Genomic DNA, 17,039 nt, shown 5'->3' with positions numbered 1-17,039 from the left:
TTCAGGTCCTCTGCTCTGTGCAGCAGTTGAGGAGATGCTCTTTCCCCAGCAGTGACTCTCCCTGCCGGTGACTGACCTTTCAGAGAACATGACGCTTCTGCAAATAAAATAAACACACCTCAAGAAACATTCTCCTATCCTGAATTTAAGTACTACTTTAGTTTTAGCATGGGATTGAGTTTATTATAGTCTTTTTTTTTTTTTTTGAACTTTCCAGAGCTAGCATCTTCTTTTATTACAGCTCTGTCCTTCATACCCTCCCCCTCCCACCATCACCCCCAGCACATGTATTTTCCTTACAGATCCGTATGGATGACTTGCCTTTTGGGAGCACAGTGTCGTTGAGTGCACGCAGGCATCTTCTGTGATCGTGAACTGCACGTACAGATGCAGCTGAACTTTCTACAGGCTGTAGATTAAAATTCTTATGACTTTTTTTTTTTTTTAATGAATGTTAATGTAAGCAAAACAGAAAATGCAGGGAAGGTCTTTAGAGGTTTAATTGTGGGCGCGCTCTCTCTCAGTCACATTGAAGCCCTGAACGAAAGTTTCATTTGATACTGGTGATGGGAACAACCTTGAAAGTGTGGCTGAGGACTGGTCTTGTGGCTCGATGGGACTTTCAATCATCCCCAGGGTCTACAAATAAATCACTCTTCCTCATCAAAGCTTGAAGGTGGTCGTTTAGTTACGCATTTAGAAATACCCAGAGGTGGGTGGATGGATAATTCTTGAGCTGAAGATCAACGTTTGTTGCTGGAGGGGAAGCACTGGCCGCATGGAAACTGCAGGCGCTCCCGGCGCAGACAAGAACGTTACAGTGGCCACTGGCCAGCAGTGGGTGAAATCATGAAATTTCAGTGCAACTAAACACAGAACTAGTGAGGCAGCTGGGAGGGCTCACATTTTTTTTTTTTTGGCGCTGTTCTAATATCAAGTTGTCATGGTTTTTGTCTGTGGTATTGCTTGAATTTTCATCTTTTAGTTTGGGATTGTAGGGAAGTTACTTCCATTAAGAGCAATCCACTTACATGATAAAATGGTATTCCCCTAGAAATACTAAATAATCGGTTTTAGTTTAGATTTTGAAATATAAAATCAATTGTAAAATAGGAAATAAAATATAATACTTTGTAGTATTTATCTATTCTCTTTAAAAGCAGCACTGCAGTTTATCTGTTATCCCTAGGAAAAGCACTGCAGTACTTGGGTTGGGGGTGTGTGTGTGTGTTTCCCCCCCCCCCCCCCCTTTTTTTTTTTTTAAGGCTACAATAAGTGTGACAAGTCATCCTATGTAATCTTTTTGCTTTTGGGTGGTGGTTGTTCCCTGGTGGTTTTGTTCGTTACGCAATTAATAAGATCAAAAATACGTGCTGCAAGGAGCTGGTGTTATATTAAGTATATGAAACTAATTTAAAAAAAGCACCTTCAGACTCATAATAGATCAGAAGCAGAATGTGAACTTACTTAAAGCAATGGGTTTTTTTCCCCAGTCACAGCAGAAATTATTTTCTAAAAACTACAGATCTACCACTACCTTTTTTGATTCTTTTTCCCAGCACTGGTTCATTTCAGTTGATTTTTTTTTTTTTTTTTTTTTTTTTTTTAATTAGTAAAAGGACCAGCAACCTTCTGTTTGCCTTCTGAAGCCTGCTTCTCTCTGTCACTGGTATTTTGGGTAGGGTTTTTCTAAAGATAAAAAGATACGTTCTTAAGCAGATAGTTGAGCTGTAGCTTCTGCATGTGTTAAAAGTCCCAAAATATGTGTCTTGCTACCAGTCAGAATACTGCATTCAGTATGTTTGCAAGTGGCTGCAGCGTGGCTGGGGTGACCTCAGGTTTAATGCTGGTGGAAAAGGCAGCTTTGGGAGGCATTCATCCTCTTATTTTATTATTTCTTCAAATTACTTGATGAAAAAATGATGTATTTTAAATATTTTAGGAAGGGTTTTGGTACTGAAATATTAACTTTAGGCATAAAATATTTAAAAATGTGATGGCTGTTTGGAGTTTAAACTGTTCGTTCTAACCTGCACCAGCACAGAACTTGGTCATTAGAAAAACAGGTGACAAAATGAAATGTGTTATTTCAGCCCTGTCATTCACTAACAGCGTCAGGAATGAGACATTTTGGGCTGGCTTACTCAAATTTCTTACTCAAAACAGTTAAGAGACAGGAGAGAAAGAGGCTGCAGAATCTGATAGAGTAAAGATGTATAACTGGAAACAAAAATGTGTTTTTTGAAAAAAATGGCAATTCAACAACACATTCAATCAGAGCAGAAAGGGTGTGTGGGGGGGGGAGCCCAACCCAGAACTATATAGGTTTGCAGCTGCGCCCGTGGGGAGAGACAGCAGACAGAATCTTCGTCTTAACAGCCTGAGCCGTGTGGGGGTTTTGGTGGTGTGGGCTTGCGCTCTTCTCTCCTGAGATGTAAAAACCACGTATCTCCACCAAAAGGAAAGCTCCTAACATACTTCCATATTAACAGCAGCTGTAGCTGATGAACCAAATTGTTGCCCCTGCCTTGCAGAGCTGCTTGGCACCGCTGAGCCTGTGCGGCACAAAGTGTCCAAGTGCTCTTCTACGCCTTCAGCCTGGAGCGTATATGCCAGTTAGGCATAAATACGTCGAGTAAAAAAAGAAAATTTATTGGGAGTGTGTTTTCAACATTCCTTTGTGCTTTTATCAGCACCATCCTAGCTGCAGAAGTGAAATGGTGGTTGTACCTTTATGGAGATGGGAACCATGCTGATGGCACCATGAGGATATCTAAGTCCTGCATACAGGCATTTGTATTTGGAGACAGAATATCCTATTTTGATATAATTGATCCTGTAGAAATTTGGCAAAGAAGTGTTTGTTCTGAAATAATTTCCTGGTTAAAGAAATATACGTGTGCTTATCTGTGTGCTCTGTTTTATGAAAACAGGTGGAATCGTGTCATGAAAGTTAGGTGTATTTGTAAGAGGCATTGGGCAGAAGTGGGGTGTCCAGGCTTGACCAAAATATATAGTTGTATAATAACAAGAGCAGCTCCAAGCTCTGTATTGTTGAACCTTTGCAAAGCACCTTCAAAAATATAGCCATGTGCCTTCCCTAGCCACGTACTAACTGTTTTCCAGCTGGCTGACAACAGCTGCTATTGCCTAAGCCATAAATTCACCTTTTCCAGGGGCAAGGTACCTGCCTGGAGGGATGTGTGGGAAGATTTCACTCAGCTGCTCCTGCTCGGTGGCATTCATCCTGACCACGGTGCCAGTGTAGGGAGCTGCACTCGCATCCCCTCTGGTTGGAGAGAAGAGGATGACTTTGAACAGCTGAGGAGGCACTAGGATGTTTTTGTAGCTGGGGGGTCAGTGTAGGTGTCAGCTGGCAGTGGCTAATGGCACCTGGGAGAGGTAAAGGGGAAATGCAAATTGCAGATCCTTTTCCTGTGGCAGTTGATTTGGGCAGGTGGGGGGGGTGTAAGCAAGCAAGTGAATAAAGCTGCCTCGCTTCCGCTGTGCGGATACCTGTCCTGAGCAAACTGGGTGGTTTACAGGACTGCAAACATTTATTGCATTTCCAGTGAAAGAGTAGATTAAAAATACAAGTTAATGATTTTTTTTTTATTTGGTCTAATTACGTACTTCCCTACATGAAGGGTTTAAACCCACAGACGCCGTGAGATTTAGCCTGAGTTCTAGCAATCCTGCAGGATCCAAACAGATTGTCTCTGCTTATCTCCCTTTCAGAGAGGCAGCTGAGAGGCGCTTTTGATTCTGCTGACTCAGGTGTTTTAGTGTTTCTGAACCTCAGCCGCAGTCGTGCAGAGCCGTGCTTGGGTGCAAGGGGCCGGCAGCACGTGTGGGGTGCACTGGGGGTGCTGGCGGTGTGGGGGCTGTTGGCAGGGGGGTGCGAGGGTGAGCCCTGGGGCGGCTCTTGGAGCAATGAAGAAAAGCGCTGACTTCCAGAGATGGATAGGCATCACTGGACTGTCATGTATGACAAATACCCGTTGAAGGGGACTAAACCAGTGCTTCTGAAATGGGAAATTTTTTAAATGAATGAATTTTTAGGTATACTTAATGCAGACACATGTTTTGGTAAAGATGTTGTTGACCCTGGATCTTTCCACCATCTAATGTCTAGAAAAAGTGATAATGACCTTCAAGTAATTACTAAATGCTAATCTGATGTCTTTTTTGTGTTTTTTTAGGTTGATTTTTATTTTAATACAAACCAGTGAAGATGACACCAAAACACGAAAAGCAAGTAAGTGACATATGAGCCCTAATAAAAAAGGATTCTAGTCTAGTTGTTGTGGGTTGAATCTCATAAAGGGCTGCGTGAACCAGGAAGGATTGGTTATGCTTTTCATGCTTCTAATTGCCAGGCTACAGAATATTCTGGAGTGATGCAGTACCAGTTCTTTCTGTTACAGTTTGGTAGCAGAGAGAATCAAATATTCATTGGATCAGAGAGGAGGAGAGTCGTTGACTCTGTGCATAAGGGGCTCAGACACTGACACAGGAGGGAAGGACTTGGATTTTAGTCTTCTCTCCATCAGTCTTCAGGTATTCTTTTGGGGGCTAGGTCTGAGCTCTGATTACCAGATGCATGGACCACAAGAATCACACGTGCACGCTTTCTTTCACTCGGTCCCGATGACCACTAAAAGCTTCAACAAATTATTTTGTCTCAGCTGTTAGTCTCTTATCAGCCTTACTGCTCAGCACACAGGGAGTGAAAATGCCAACGCTTCCAGTGTGAAAAGCCCCATGTCCTTTGCAGTTGATTCTTTTACTAATAGGCAACCTGATGGGAACCTATTTTTCTTGGAAGCTTTGTGGAAAATGGCTCTCTGGGAGTTGTTGACTAATCAGATGTGTAACAGTGGCATCATGGAGCACGAGGTTATCACCTGATACAGTCCTGAGCACAGAGATTTGAATTAAAATGCAGCTGGAATGATTAATGCAAATAATCATCCAATGTGAGATTATTTTTACTCCTCTTCCATGTGGTAGATTTCCCCCCCCCCGGTATTAAAAATAAATGTTTCCATGTCAGATTTCCTATTTTCCTATTTTCCTAATAGGAAAATTTTAAGAAGAGGCTTCTCAGAAACATGATTTTTATGGTCAAATTTGATGTAGTAGAGCTTCTGGCTTATCCTTGTCTCTGAGCAACCCATTGCGTTGTGCAGAAAAAGACTTCTTGTGTTCGCTTCAGCTCCTTTGGTGGTGTAGTCTTCCTTTTGAGACAAATCCAAATGGGAATACTTCAGTTTTCAGTGCTTGTGTCTACATGACCTCGGTGCTGCCTGTTGCCTCTGCTGTCAGCACTCGTGCTTTTGCATAGGACTGTAACCATGGGGAAGGGGACGTAAACCAGGCTTGGGGGTCACTTTAGCCATTCTGCATTTGTGTGACCCTAAGTACCTGGACTGCTCCAGGCCTTGAGGACAGGGCGGTGAAATGCCACCAGTGCCATGCCTAAACTGGCTGGTTTAGCGAGATATTTAAAGTTACATCTCGCCAGGAAAGCTGCTCTGCTGATTCCTGCTTCTTAAGTAGGTATGGCTGCTTTTTGTAGTAGTTACGACTGCTTTGGGGGCAGATTTGAAGCTCTTCATGAGGATGCTTGGCCCAGCATGGCTGCTGGGATCCATGTCAGAGCTATAGCACTGGTAGTTTAGGTCGGAAATGTTTTACTTATGATTTTAGCAGGTTCCAGGGAGAAGGAATAAATGGATGTAACGCTTCTTCCAGTAGCTTTCTGTTGAGCCTATACTGTTCCTGGTGCAATAAGCCTCCATGACCAAGCTTGGACACTTTGAACTGTCAGCAGCAAGTTCTGATTTGGGGAGAATTGTTACACTTCAGTGTTACAGGACACATACCATTCTTGAATGCATGATAGATATGCACGTATTGTGCCCCTCAATTAAAAAGAAACAAAACAACTCACCCCCCCCCACCCCCCCAAAAAAAAATCCCAACAAAACACAACACAAAACCCCAACCAAACGAAAAACACCCCCACACCCCCCAAAAAAACAGAAAAAATATATAATGTGGCATAATAACTAGATCTGCAGTTCTGGAAAAAAAACCAAACCAAAACAAAAACCAAGCAGAACTAGGGGGGGAAGCAGACACCTTGGTAAGGATTGCAGCTGATGAAAGCAAAAAGTCCCTGCAGCCTTGGCTGTCCTGGGGCTTCGTGTCCCAGTTGTGTGGCTGGACTGCAGTGCGATCTCCTGACAAAAGATGAAATTAAGTCTTCTTGTGGGCTGTGGGAGGAAGACCTCAGCCTCACCTCCCCTAGGTGAACCGTGTATTCTTGAAGACAGACGTGCCTATTGAGAGCATCCTAATTTTTATGGCAGGTTGGGGAGGGAAGGGAGTATATAAAGCAGAGAAAGGCAAATATTATCCAAAAGTCCTGTAATCTGGTGACAGTTTGTGACCAGTGAATGCAAGATGGATCGAACATGCAAGAGCAATATCCCAGAGGAATATTCTGCCACCTATATCTGCTTGGACAGTAACGTAGCCTATATGCGAACATTAGCCTTTACAAGCCTACTTGTATAGGGACCGGGAGGCATAAGCACCTTTCGTGGCAGTGTATCTGCATCTATACTGGGCAGTTAAGGCTGCATTGATTAAATCAGTTTTGTTGTCCCAGTGGGGTCTTTTATCCTGGAGAAAGCTTAAAGGTCAAAAGAGAAGGGATAGCCTACATGTGGAATGCCACCGTTTCAGAGCAGCAGAAAATGTAACTGAAATCAGGATAAACACTTCCTGGATTCAAGATGTTTATAGGGGAAGTAACCATAAATCTTGAGAAAGGCTGTACATTTTTGGTTTTGTTTTGTAGTTGCTTAATGTCTATCTTGCTTCATTCTGAACTCGGTATTCTTTGGTAAATAAAGCGGGGGGGTGGGGGTGGGGAAGAGAAACACCCAGTCTTCTGCTGAAATCTCCTGGTGTTTCAAATCAGAGCTGACACTGACTGTGTGTGTGGGCTGAGGTGCTCTGCCGTGCTGCAGATCGTTTTTACTCTTGGCTCAGTGATGTACTGCCTAGACACATGCCAGCCACAGCGTGTACAGCAGGTCTCCTTTCTTCTGCAGGTGGAGTCTGAAGGGTGCTTGACTTCACCAGTATTGAAACTTGCTGACTACTTAATTGGAAATTGAAAGTATACAGAGGGTTGGTTGTTGGTTGGTTGTTTTGGGTTTTTTTTGTGTGCAAATCATGTGGTCTGGAATGATTTGCAAGGTAACGTGTAGCTAACCCACAGCATATCCGATCTTCTAATCGTAATACTTCGATATAATAGAGGTTGAAGGGAGCATTTTACTTCTAAGATTGTTTTGATCCTGTACAAGGGAGAGGCTTATAGACAGCTGCTTGGAAATAAAGTCGTTTGGGGAACCTGGACAAGAGGAAGGGCAGTGAGAAGCCGGTTTGGTGGATGACGGGAGGAAGGGGACTGAGGTCAGGTTGGGAGCAGGCTGCCTGCAGTGGTGGCTACTGGGCAGCCGAAGGGAATAGGAGAGCAGGGTCCTGTCGGAGGCCTCCTGGCGTAATTCCTCTCCTTCCACTTGCAGGGCTGATGCCTGCAGTGCTCAGGAAAGAAAGTGTGTTTAGGAGAAGTGGCTGCAGCTCTGGGGAGGAGTGAGTCACGGGGAAATAGGAGGCTGGGGAAGACAAAAGCTTGGGAGAACATAAGACTATGGATATAAAAAGATGTTACTGTGGGTCCAAAAATACGCTGTGTCTATATATGTATGCTAGCTATGACAGACAGTGAGGCCTGTGGGGAAAAAAAACAACCAGAAAATGGTTTCCTCTCTGTTGTTCAGCACATTGCTCGGGAGGGGGAATAACCTCCTCCTGTCTCCCACTAGCATCTTTGTAGAAGTAAAGGTGTGACCCTCAGCTGGCAGAAGTGGTTGCAGCTCGGTTCATTTGTTCCTCTTGTGCCGTGTTGGCATGGGGTTAAAAAGCTGCCGAGGAGGATCGGACCCCCAGTGCCCTTCAGCAAGGGAAGAAGCAGCAGAGGTGACGGGAGCCTTTCAAACAGCTTTCTGTGGCAAGGGGTTCGTCACACGCGCCAGGGGGGTACCCAGCAGCAATGCAGAAAAAAACCCTGTAACTAGAAGCTGGGCTAAGTGGGGTAAAACTGGGGGCTGTGTCCAGCATCGGGCCATAGGCTCCACATCCGTGGGGTGGTACGGGCTGGAAATCAGAGCAGCAGATGATTTAATCCAGATGATGAACACCTCCCTGCCATGTACAGAGTGCAGGGACGGTTCAGGAAAAAACACATCTCTTTCCTTTCAAGGTTGTCCCTGTTCCCTTGTCAGCCCGCTGAAGGCTGCTGGTGGCACGCTGGTGTGCGGTGCAGGGGGAAGGCCTGACTAAGAGTAAAGGTTTTATTTCTGACATCTGTGGCTTGGGCATGGAGAGACATATTCTGAGAGCTTTCTAGTTCAAGATTTCTTGATTCGTGCAAAGACATACTAAAAAAGCGTGTTATTTACCAGAGACACTGTCGTTCCTCCCACAGCCGATTCACAGCACGATGCGCAGTGCCTTTCTCTCAGGGGGAATGCATCTATAGCTTAAAATGATACACTTTTTTCTTTAACTGAGTCATTGTTTGCGCGGCTGGCTTAGCTCTTTGGGTGAATAGCTTATTTAAGCAGCTGAAGTAGGGCAGCCTCTTCATTTGCTCGGGAAATAGCCGGTAGGTAGGCACGCTTTCAACCTTTGTATTTTGAAGAAACCTTTTCCCACCTTCGTGTGAACGTACAAATTTAGCAGGCTTTTTGGTTTGTTGGGTTTTGGTTGGTTTTTTTTTTTTTTTTTTAAATGCAGTACACATTTTCATGTGGTCATTAGTTGAAGACACTCAGAAGCATTTAATTCTCAACCTCTTTCAGTTCCTATTAGTGATGCCCAGTTACAGTAATGCCCACAGGCCTTTCTCACTCCTTTGGGATCCCTCTAAATTATTATATAAATGTAGGAACGACAAGGAAATTGTTGTAGAAGTTGTCACATCTAACCTAATACGGTATATCATCCCTCCAAAACTGGGGGTTATGCTCTGCGGTGCAGCTGTGCTGCTTCCCTGGGTCGGTTGATGGGCAAACTGGGACAGAAGTGCCCAGGTCCTGCATCCCCAGCTGTACTCCAGGGCTTGGGTTCCTGGTGTATCGGGAAGGATATGTGGCAGAGGGGGAGGATTCATCTCCTTCCACGCAGTATCTGGGACATGGGGCTTGAGACCTTGGTTCTCTTAAGTCAGATCTGTGTCTCCAGGGCAATTAATAGTAGTCTGTCCTTTTCTGCTGGGCTGGAGCAAGTCATTTGGGGCATAGGAAAAAAGCGGTTCTTCAGCTCCTTGTGGAGATGCCAAGCTCCCCAAAATCAATGGTATAAATACTTGATTTAAGAAAAAAAATTGATAAAATGACAAAAGTAAATTTAGTAGCAAATAAAAATATGTAAGTATTGGGTACATGGAGCAGGTTTGTAACACTTTCTTTGTGAACGCTGATGACAAGTGTGCAAAAAAAGCCTGAAATACCCACCTAGTTCTCTTAAATGTGTGACTTTCAGTGGTAGGTTTTTTGTTTGTAGCTACTGAGATCACCAAATCTCCCATGCATGAAACATGTTTGACTTTTCACAGTATTACTTAATCTGAAATAGTCCTTTTCAGCTAGCAATTTGATAAGGAATTTCCCAAACATGTGGTGTAGCTCAGATGATTCATTGCTTTTTGCTTCTCCTTTTAGAGGGTTGCAAAACTCAATAAAACAGCAGTTCAGCTTTTAATCTGAGCACAGTAGTTTGTGGAACAGCAGAGCAATCAAGAGTCTTTCAAGCTGCCTTTGTCTTCCAAAATTAATTGCTTGATTTTTATTATGCACTTGCAGGAATTTGTAACTGTCTTGGTGCGAGACCCCAGGACACAGAAAGAAGATTCATGGCATTCTTACATAGACTATGAAATATTTATTCATGTAAGTATAAAAATATTGGCACAGATTCTTTGGGCTGTTATTGCTGCTTCTGTCCAAGCCAGGGTTCTCCTTGGGGTACTAATGGAATTTCTTGACACCACTTCTGGGAGGCTGGAGATGCAGTGGAACAGGTAAGGAGGGTTGGCCAAAGGCTGTGTAAGTCTGGCAGAGCTCGGAGTTGAACCTGGTGTCGTGTTGACATGTGCACTCCACAATGTCTTGCAACAGAGACTATTCTTAGCTTTACTTATCAGCTAGGAGACTGTCATGGTCAGCGATGTCTTACCCATTACAGAAAAATTTTGATGCTCAGGTATTCATGGGAAACCAACTTTCTTCTCAAGTAATTATCTGCTTATTTGTACTTAAAATTCTTGGTTTGTTTTATTATTTGCTTTCTGCAGTGTGGTTTCCAGTGTATCTTGACGTTCATATTATGCTAGTTTAGTAGTGCTTGGGTATGTCAAGTAACTACATTTGGGCTTGTGATTGTAGTCTACCATATATTAATGGGAATGCACTTAGAATTACAGTTCTGTTTAGATTTCTGTCTGTAATTCTAAGTCTGTCCTATGCATTATTTTGATTTGTTGATTATTCTGCTTTGGTGGATGACATATGGAAAAAGTTTCCCAAGTCTAGATCCAGGGATTTAATTGCAATGAAAAAATATTTTTGTGAAGTGTATCTGCTATCAGGTGAAGAATTTGAGAACACAGAGTTACACGGTTAACTGGGCACAAGGCTGAAAGCGTTCCTTGCTGTGTGGGAGAGTTAAGTGTTCAGTGTAATGAGAGCAAGCAGTCAAATGATGGCTTATTGAATGTCCAGCGTGCCAAGAACTTCTCTCCTGTGTGGCAATCAGAGCTGTGAAACTTCTCACGTTTTGCAGTGCAATTTAAGTACTGGTCCCAAAGCAATTCTATTTTTGACTTCTGTTAAATAGAGTTTCTGTTCATTTGGCGGGGCAGGTGCTGTATTACTGTTTCGCAGGCATTGGTGCCTCTGGCTAGAAGTATATTACTGGCTATCTCTGTGACTGCTAAGTTGGGGTGATGTTATTTAGACCCAGTGTGCTGCAGTTTAACCCCCGCCGGCAACTGAGCACCACACAACCACTTGCTCACTGTCCCCCACTCCCGAGCAGGATGGGGAGGAAGAGAATTGGAAGGGTAAAAGTGAGAAAACTTGTGGGTTGAGATAAGAACAGTTTAATAATTTAAATAAATTTAATTAAAATCAAAATAACAGAAATAAAAGCCAAGAGAAACAAGTGATGCAAATGGAAACAATTGCTCACCACTGACTGACTGATGCCCAGCCACTCTCTGAGCAGCGGCCCCCCAGCCAACATTCCCCCGGCTTTATATGCTGAGCAAGATGCCATATGGTATGGAATGTCCCTTTGGTCAGTTGGGGTCTGCTGTCCCAGCTGTGTCCCCTCCCAGCTTCTTGTGCACCCCCAGCCTGCTCACTGCTGGGGTGGGCTGAGGAGCAGAAAAGCCCTTGGCTCTGCCTAAGAACTGCTCAGCAGTAACTAAAACATCCCTGTGTTACCAGCACTGTTTCCAGCACAAATCCACAACATAGTCCCGTACTGGCTACTGGGAAGAACATTAACACTACCCCAGCCAAACCCAGCATGCAGTATTAACGTGATTCAGCACTGGGCATCTCTGAAGCTGATAAGCATCTGCTCAGCTTCCTACCAGCCAGAGACCAAGTCTCTAAGTCAGTCCTACCATCCAGGCTTCTCAATAGATTCAAAATCTTGGGTCTGCTAGGCTCTTGAACCAGCTGGGTTCCCCTTCTGCCCAGCTCCTAGAGCATCTGGCTTCTTAAACCGTGAGGTATCCCATGTACTTGTCCCAGAAAGTTGCATCTTTGAGCCCTCTGCAACCTGCATCTTGTGGCTGCCCGGGAGTCGGGGCTCCTGCCAGGTTGAGGGAGGTTGGACTGCAGGCAGATTTGTAACGGAGAACTGCCTGGTTAGGTGGGATTTCATCTAAGTGTATGCTCCACAGGACAATTTGGCAAAAGTATTTTAATTTCCGTGAATTGTTTCTCTTCTGATGAATTAGCACTTTTCTAGTGGACTAATAGTGTTCCGTGGGAAAATTTCTAACTGCTGCTACTTGTGGAGAGCCGTCACATTGGTTTCTTTGATTTGATTTAAGTAGGTTTGCATACTGGAAGAACTCTATGTAGCTAACTTTTCAGGATTGTACTAGTATCGTTAAACATGATTTTTCTCACTGCAAGGATTGGCATTATCTGCTGGAACTTTGCTCTGAGGTCTTTTTTCCCATTACTGCAAGTTGTACCGTAATTCAGGTCTTTTGCTTTTAAGAAGAAGAAAAAGTGATGAAAAATATTTCCCTGAGAAGCAGTAAAAGCTGTCACCAGTCCTGCCTGAGGTGAAGCGCAGTCCTTAACCTAAACTGAATTAATGTCAAGCTTTCCATTGGTGTTTCAGGGATTAGCATCTTGGATGTGTTTTTAATACCATGCCTGCACTTAAGCTGATTTACAAAGTAAAATGTTTTTTTTATTTCCTAACAGACAAACAGTATGTGCTTTACAAGGAAAACATCCTGTGTTAGACGACGCTTTCGAGAATTTGTTTGGCTTCGGCAGAGGCTTCAGAGCAACGCAGCACTTATGTGAGCAACTTCATATACGGCTATTTAATAATCTGTCAGTCATGGAAGAGGAGGATTGTTTCATCTTAACTATGAAAATTACAAAAATCAGAGCTGGAAAGTGTCCTGTGTTTCTTACTAGCACAGTTTTATTCTGTACAAGGGATTTTCTCTGCTTTAAATCTGGAAGAATGTTGTTTGTACTGATAGCCTTTGTTTGGTGAGCCCCCCTCTAATTTGTAACAGATTTGATCTGTGTTTCCTTTGCTATGCACAGGCAGCAGAAGTAGCAATCTAATGTAGGTGTGTGCCCTACATTATGTATGTACATTCTTATTATGTACATTATGTACAAATGTAGGTGTGTGTGTGCTTCTAGGATGGGCTTAAGTTTTGCAAGGACCGTGAGAGACCCAGCCAAACATGCATGCAGGCTTAACAACTGGACCAGAAAACTCAGATTAAATTATTTTTGTCTTTGAGGTGTGTGAAAAGCCTTCCAGTTTCGCAGTCTTGTGTTCCCAAATTCAATTTCGTGAGCTTCTGGAACATGACCTGCAATTTTTCACGTGCTCGGGGTTGGCATTTGCTTATTGCATTTCTCTCCACTGTTTCAGATTTGGTTTTAACTCTGTATTTGCTTTTTCTTTTATAAAGACAGCTACCTGAACTGCCGTCTAAAACTCCCTTTTTCAATATGAACAATCCTCACCACGTGGACCACCGCCGGCAGGGTCTGCAAGAATTCCTGGAAAAGTAAGTACAGCCCATCCTAGAGATGTTGGCATTTTTATGATGTCATCAATTGCTGGTTTAAAATAGCTCATCCCTGGTACTTGAGAGCCACCGTGTGGTCATCTGTACGCTTACACATTTGGTTTTATTTTATTTGCACAGTCGTATTTCATACACGTGACTTCAGCTCTACTGATTACAAGGAAACCTCAGCCGGGGCTTTTCCGTTGTGTTTAACTGCACCGGTTATAGATAATCGTTTATGCATCTCTCTTACTTTCCAATTGTGTACTAAGGTTGGGAGGCCTTCCACCGTGATGTCTCTTTCAGCTTTCAAGAATGAGCAAGATATGCTCATACAAAGAAACGGTCTCAGTCTTTATCTTCATGAAAAAAATCAGTGTCTCTGTGGGCTAAACTCCTGGGAAAATTCTGTAGTGAGATCTCCTAACACAGATATCTCCTATAATGCCAGTTCCTTTGTTTACCGCTCCCGCTCACATAAATAAGCTCTAGCAGCTGTGACCATTTCCAGTACAGCTGTGATCTGTATAAAATCATTCCTCAGACTTAGCTAGAGCCTGACCTGTGTTACAAGGGAGTGCTGTGTGAGCTTCGGTACTGCATCCCTCTGGCCCACAGCTGTAACCACATCACCTTCTGCAGTGACGGAGACCTTGTTGGTATAATTTTCTGCTTTCTCTGCCATTCTTGTAGTACCCTGGCACTGCGGGTGTGAGAGCAGGCTGCTCACAGCTGCTGGGGCAGGAACTGTGCCTACGTTTGCAGGCTGCCTTTAGCTCCTACTTGGGGTAAGGGCATGGTAAAACACGACGAATAGAGACTATGCATCATCATCTTTCAGTATCAATGTTTCCATTAATCAGAACTCCATAAGCAAAGGGCAAAAGCAAATCAGTTAAGTAGGCTTTAAGCCTTGCGGTCAGTGGGTGGAAGAAATGCTAGACTCGCTGTTTTTCCAGTCATCGTATTATAGCTATAAGCCTCCCTAACAGACAACAAATCATTGGTCCTGAGGTGTATTTGTTAAGCTTAACAGCTTGAAGACAGGGTGAGCCAACTGCTGCAGGAATAATGTTCTGTATACAGTTATATAGGATCTGTGGCCAAAAGGATAGCCAATAAATACTGGTTGAAGGCATGTGAGACAGGGAAGGGAAAGCAGGAAAAGATCAGAGGTTTTTTTCTGTGTCTCAGAGATGAAGGACAGTGAAATAGAGCGACTGTGCTTCTAGAGGCAGTAATATTAATGGTCACATGAAGGGTGTGATAGTTCAGGTCCCTGGATCTGAGCAGTTCTAGCTTAGCTGTGTGCCTGATGCAGTAGTGCATTTCCAAAGTCACTTTCACTTCAAAATGGCGAAGAGGCCAGTCTGGTAACAAGGTACAGTTTTTCAGCATGAAAAATATTTACAACCACAGTTTGTGCTTCAGAAGGCGAAGGAGGGAGGTCGCTTCTTTTAAAACACATCCACACTCTCCAGTTTTTGGGAAGTCTGTAGTTTAAATGGGTACTGACGGCACGTGGGGCGTTTTACTTTGATGCCGTTAGTCCAGCGGTTACCTGTTGTGATTTAAATGTTTGAACTTGGATGGTGTTTAGAAAGGTGTCAGCTTGCTGTCAGCCCTGGGGAACAGCTGGGAGGCATTTTAGGGAGAGAATTGTGCTGTGATGAGTTGGCTTGGCAGTACGTGCTGTATCATTGCCCTCTGCTGGCTGGCACCTCTGCGCTGCTGCTGCTGCTTTGTACTGGCTCAGACTGCCATGGTGCTTCCCCCCACCTTTTTTTGAGTCTGAATGGAAGGTTATGATTTCTTCCTCTGAAATTGGATTTGTGGGACTCTTTTTAACAAGTGTGTGTGTGTGTATATATACATATATAAAAAAATATGTATATACACCCCCTTGAATTTATAAAGTTCTAGGTCTAGGTGCTGCGTGTTCTGTAGCGCAGCAGTGCTAGGGCAAGCGGGACCTTCCTGGTATATTAGAAGCGGGGTGGGAAGGGGCCCAGCAAGGACCCGCATCGGGCGCTGTAACCCAGAACTGCAAAGCTGAGTGCTCCGTTTGCCCCCGCAGCAGCGGCAGTCGCCGCGCACACGCTCACAGCCCCGCTGGTGTTTCTTTGTGGCAGTGGGAAGCAACGGGATTCGAGCCTAGATGGGCTTGTCAAGGGATGGGTTCGCAGGCAACACCTTTCAAATGCCTGCATGTGATGCAGGAACCTTAGCTCCTTGCTGCACTCCGTGTCTTGTGAGGTTATCAGGATCCAGGGTATCTCTGAAACAGAGCTCAGACCCTTCGCAGTCCCTGCTCGTGCCCTGTGCCCATTGCTGCGTGAGCAGCTTGCTGGAGTGTCTGCCTGGGCAGGAGCCACGTGCCCAGGAGGAGTACGGATCGAGCAGCTGGAGGCTCTCCGGTGCTCAGCTTCTGGCCCCGGGAGCATCCCCACACTGTCTATATGCGGATGGCCATGAAGTTCTGTCCTCCTCCTTCACGTGTCGCTCCGGAACGAGTCAGCACGTGGCAAGGTGTGTGCTTACACAGAGCCTTGGTGAAGCCCCTCTGCGCTGAGCCCAGTAGTGACAGAATTAGGCCAGCAGCTGGAAAGCTATAGCAAAGTGCTAGAGTTTGGTGGTATCTGGAAATGGGTGTCCCATTTTGCTTTGGCTTTGCGGCACAAACGCAGGGCGAGACCTGCTTGTCTTATAGGTTATTATCTCCGAGTGATGAAGAGCTGTAAAGCTCACTTCTTGTCTGGGCATAATTTAATATTTCAAGAGGCCATTTGCGTTAACGGAAGTCAGCTAGTCCCTTTTCAATTATGAATTACTTAGTAAGAATAAGGAAAATTATGTGTTTTGTCCTGGTAAGTATCCTCATCCTTTGAGGATGTCTGTAAATTCACATGAAAAGCTTTATTCTTAAATTAGAGGTCTAAATTAAAACCACTGTCTTATAATATTAGGTTCTGTAAGATCATTGCTTTCATCATTGTTTCATCCCTTTGTAGGTGCATGGGTTTAATTTCAGGATTTAGATTACCTTCACAGAGATCATTTGAGTTTGCTTATGAGAAAACTAACAAAACCATTTTAAATGAGGCTGGGTTAAATTTTAATTGAATACAGCTGGATCCCCAGAATTTTGTGGTTTAGGAAAAAGGATGGTTTTCAAACACGCGGTTTATGATGGGGTGGAAGGTATACTAGGGGTTCTGAGAAATGCAACACTTAGATGCACAGGAGATGAAGGGCAGGTGGCGTTGCTGGTCCGGCTCGCTGTGTGTTGGGCGCTCTCAGTGCTGGAGCGAGCGAGCCACCCTCAACTTGGCTGCCTAAGGCAGAGCTGTTCTCTGGAGGTGGCTGAGGGTTTGCCCTCCTCCTCACACCTCCTTACCGTCCCCACCACCGTCCCACAAGCAGGAGCTGGCGCGGGCTCAGAGGACCCTCCCAGAGGTGTCCCCACCAGGTGTTCTCTCAGGGATGTGGAAGGTGGGAGACTGGCTCCAAAAGGGATGGATGCCAGCTTGCTGGGGCTCAGTTGGAAGCATTGGTGACGGTGGGGCAGGTGGGATCTCCTTGGGTAAGTAGTGGTTGCCTCTTT

The 17,039-nt window shown here is 44.4% G+C and overlaps 1 protein-coding gene across 1 annotated transcript in view; it reads left to right on the top strand.

Moving 5' to 3' along the window:
• Positions 1-17,039, top strand: part of SNX10 (sorting nexin 10) — a 38,067-nt gene that overhangs the window by 13,058 nt on the left and 7,970 nt on the right. Inside the window, exons 2-5 of the mRNA XM_037386235.1 lie at positions 4,203-4,258; positions 9,948-10,034; positions 12,597-12,697; positions 13,334-13,432. Of these exons, the coding sequence (XP_037242132.1) occupies positions 4,235-4,258; positions 9,948-10,034; positions 12,597-12,697; positions 13,334-13,432 (311 nt within the window). The 5' untranslated portion in view covers positions 4,203-4,234. The remainder of the gene's footprint in view (positions 1-4,202; positions 4,259-9,947; positions 10,035-12,596; positions 12,698-13,333; positions 13,433-17,039) is intronic.

This window comes from Falco rusticolus, chromosome 4 (assembly GCF_015220075.1).
Source record: "Falco rusticolus isolate bFalRus1 chromosome 4, bFalRus1.pri, whole genome shotgun sequence".
NCBI lineage: Eukaryota > Metazoa > Chordata > Aves > Falconiformes > Falconidae > Falco > Falco rusticolus.
Note: the sequence above shows the minus strand (reverse complement) of the source record. Positions and strands in the feature narration are given on the sequence as shown.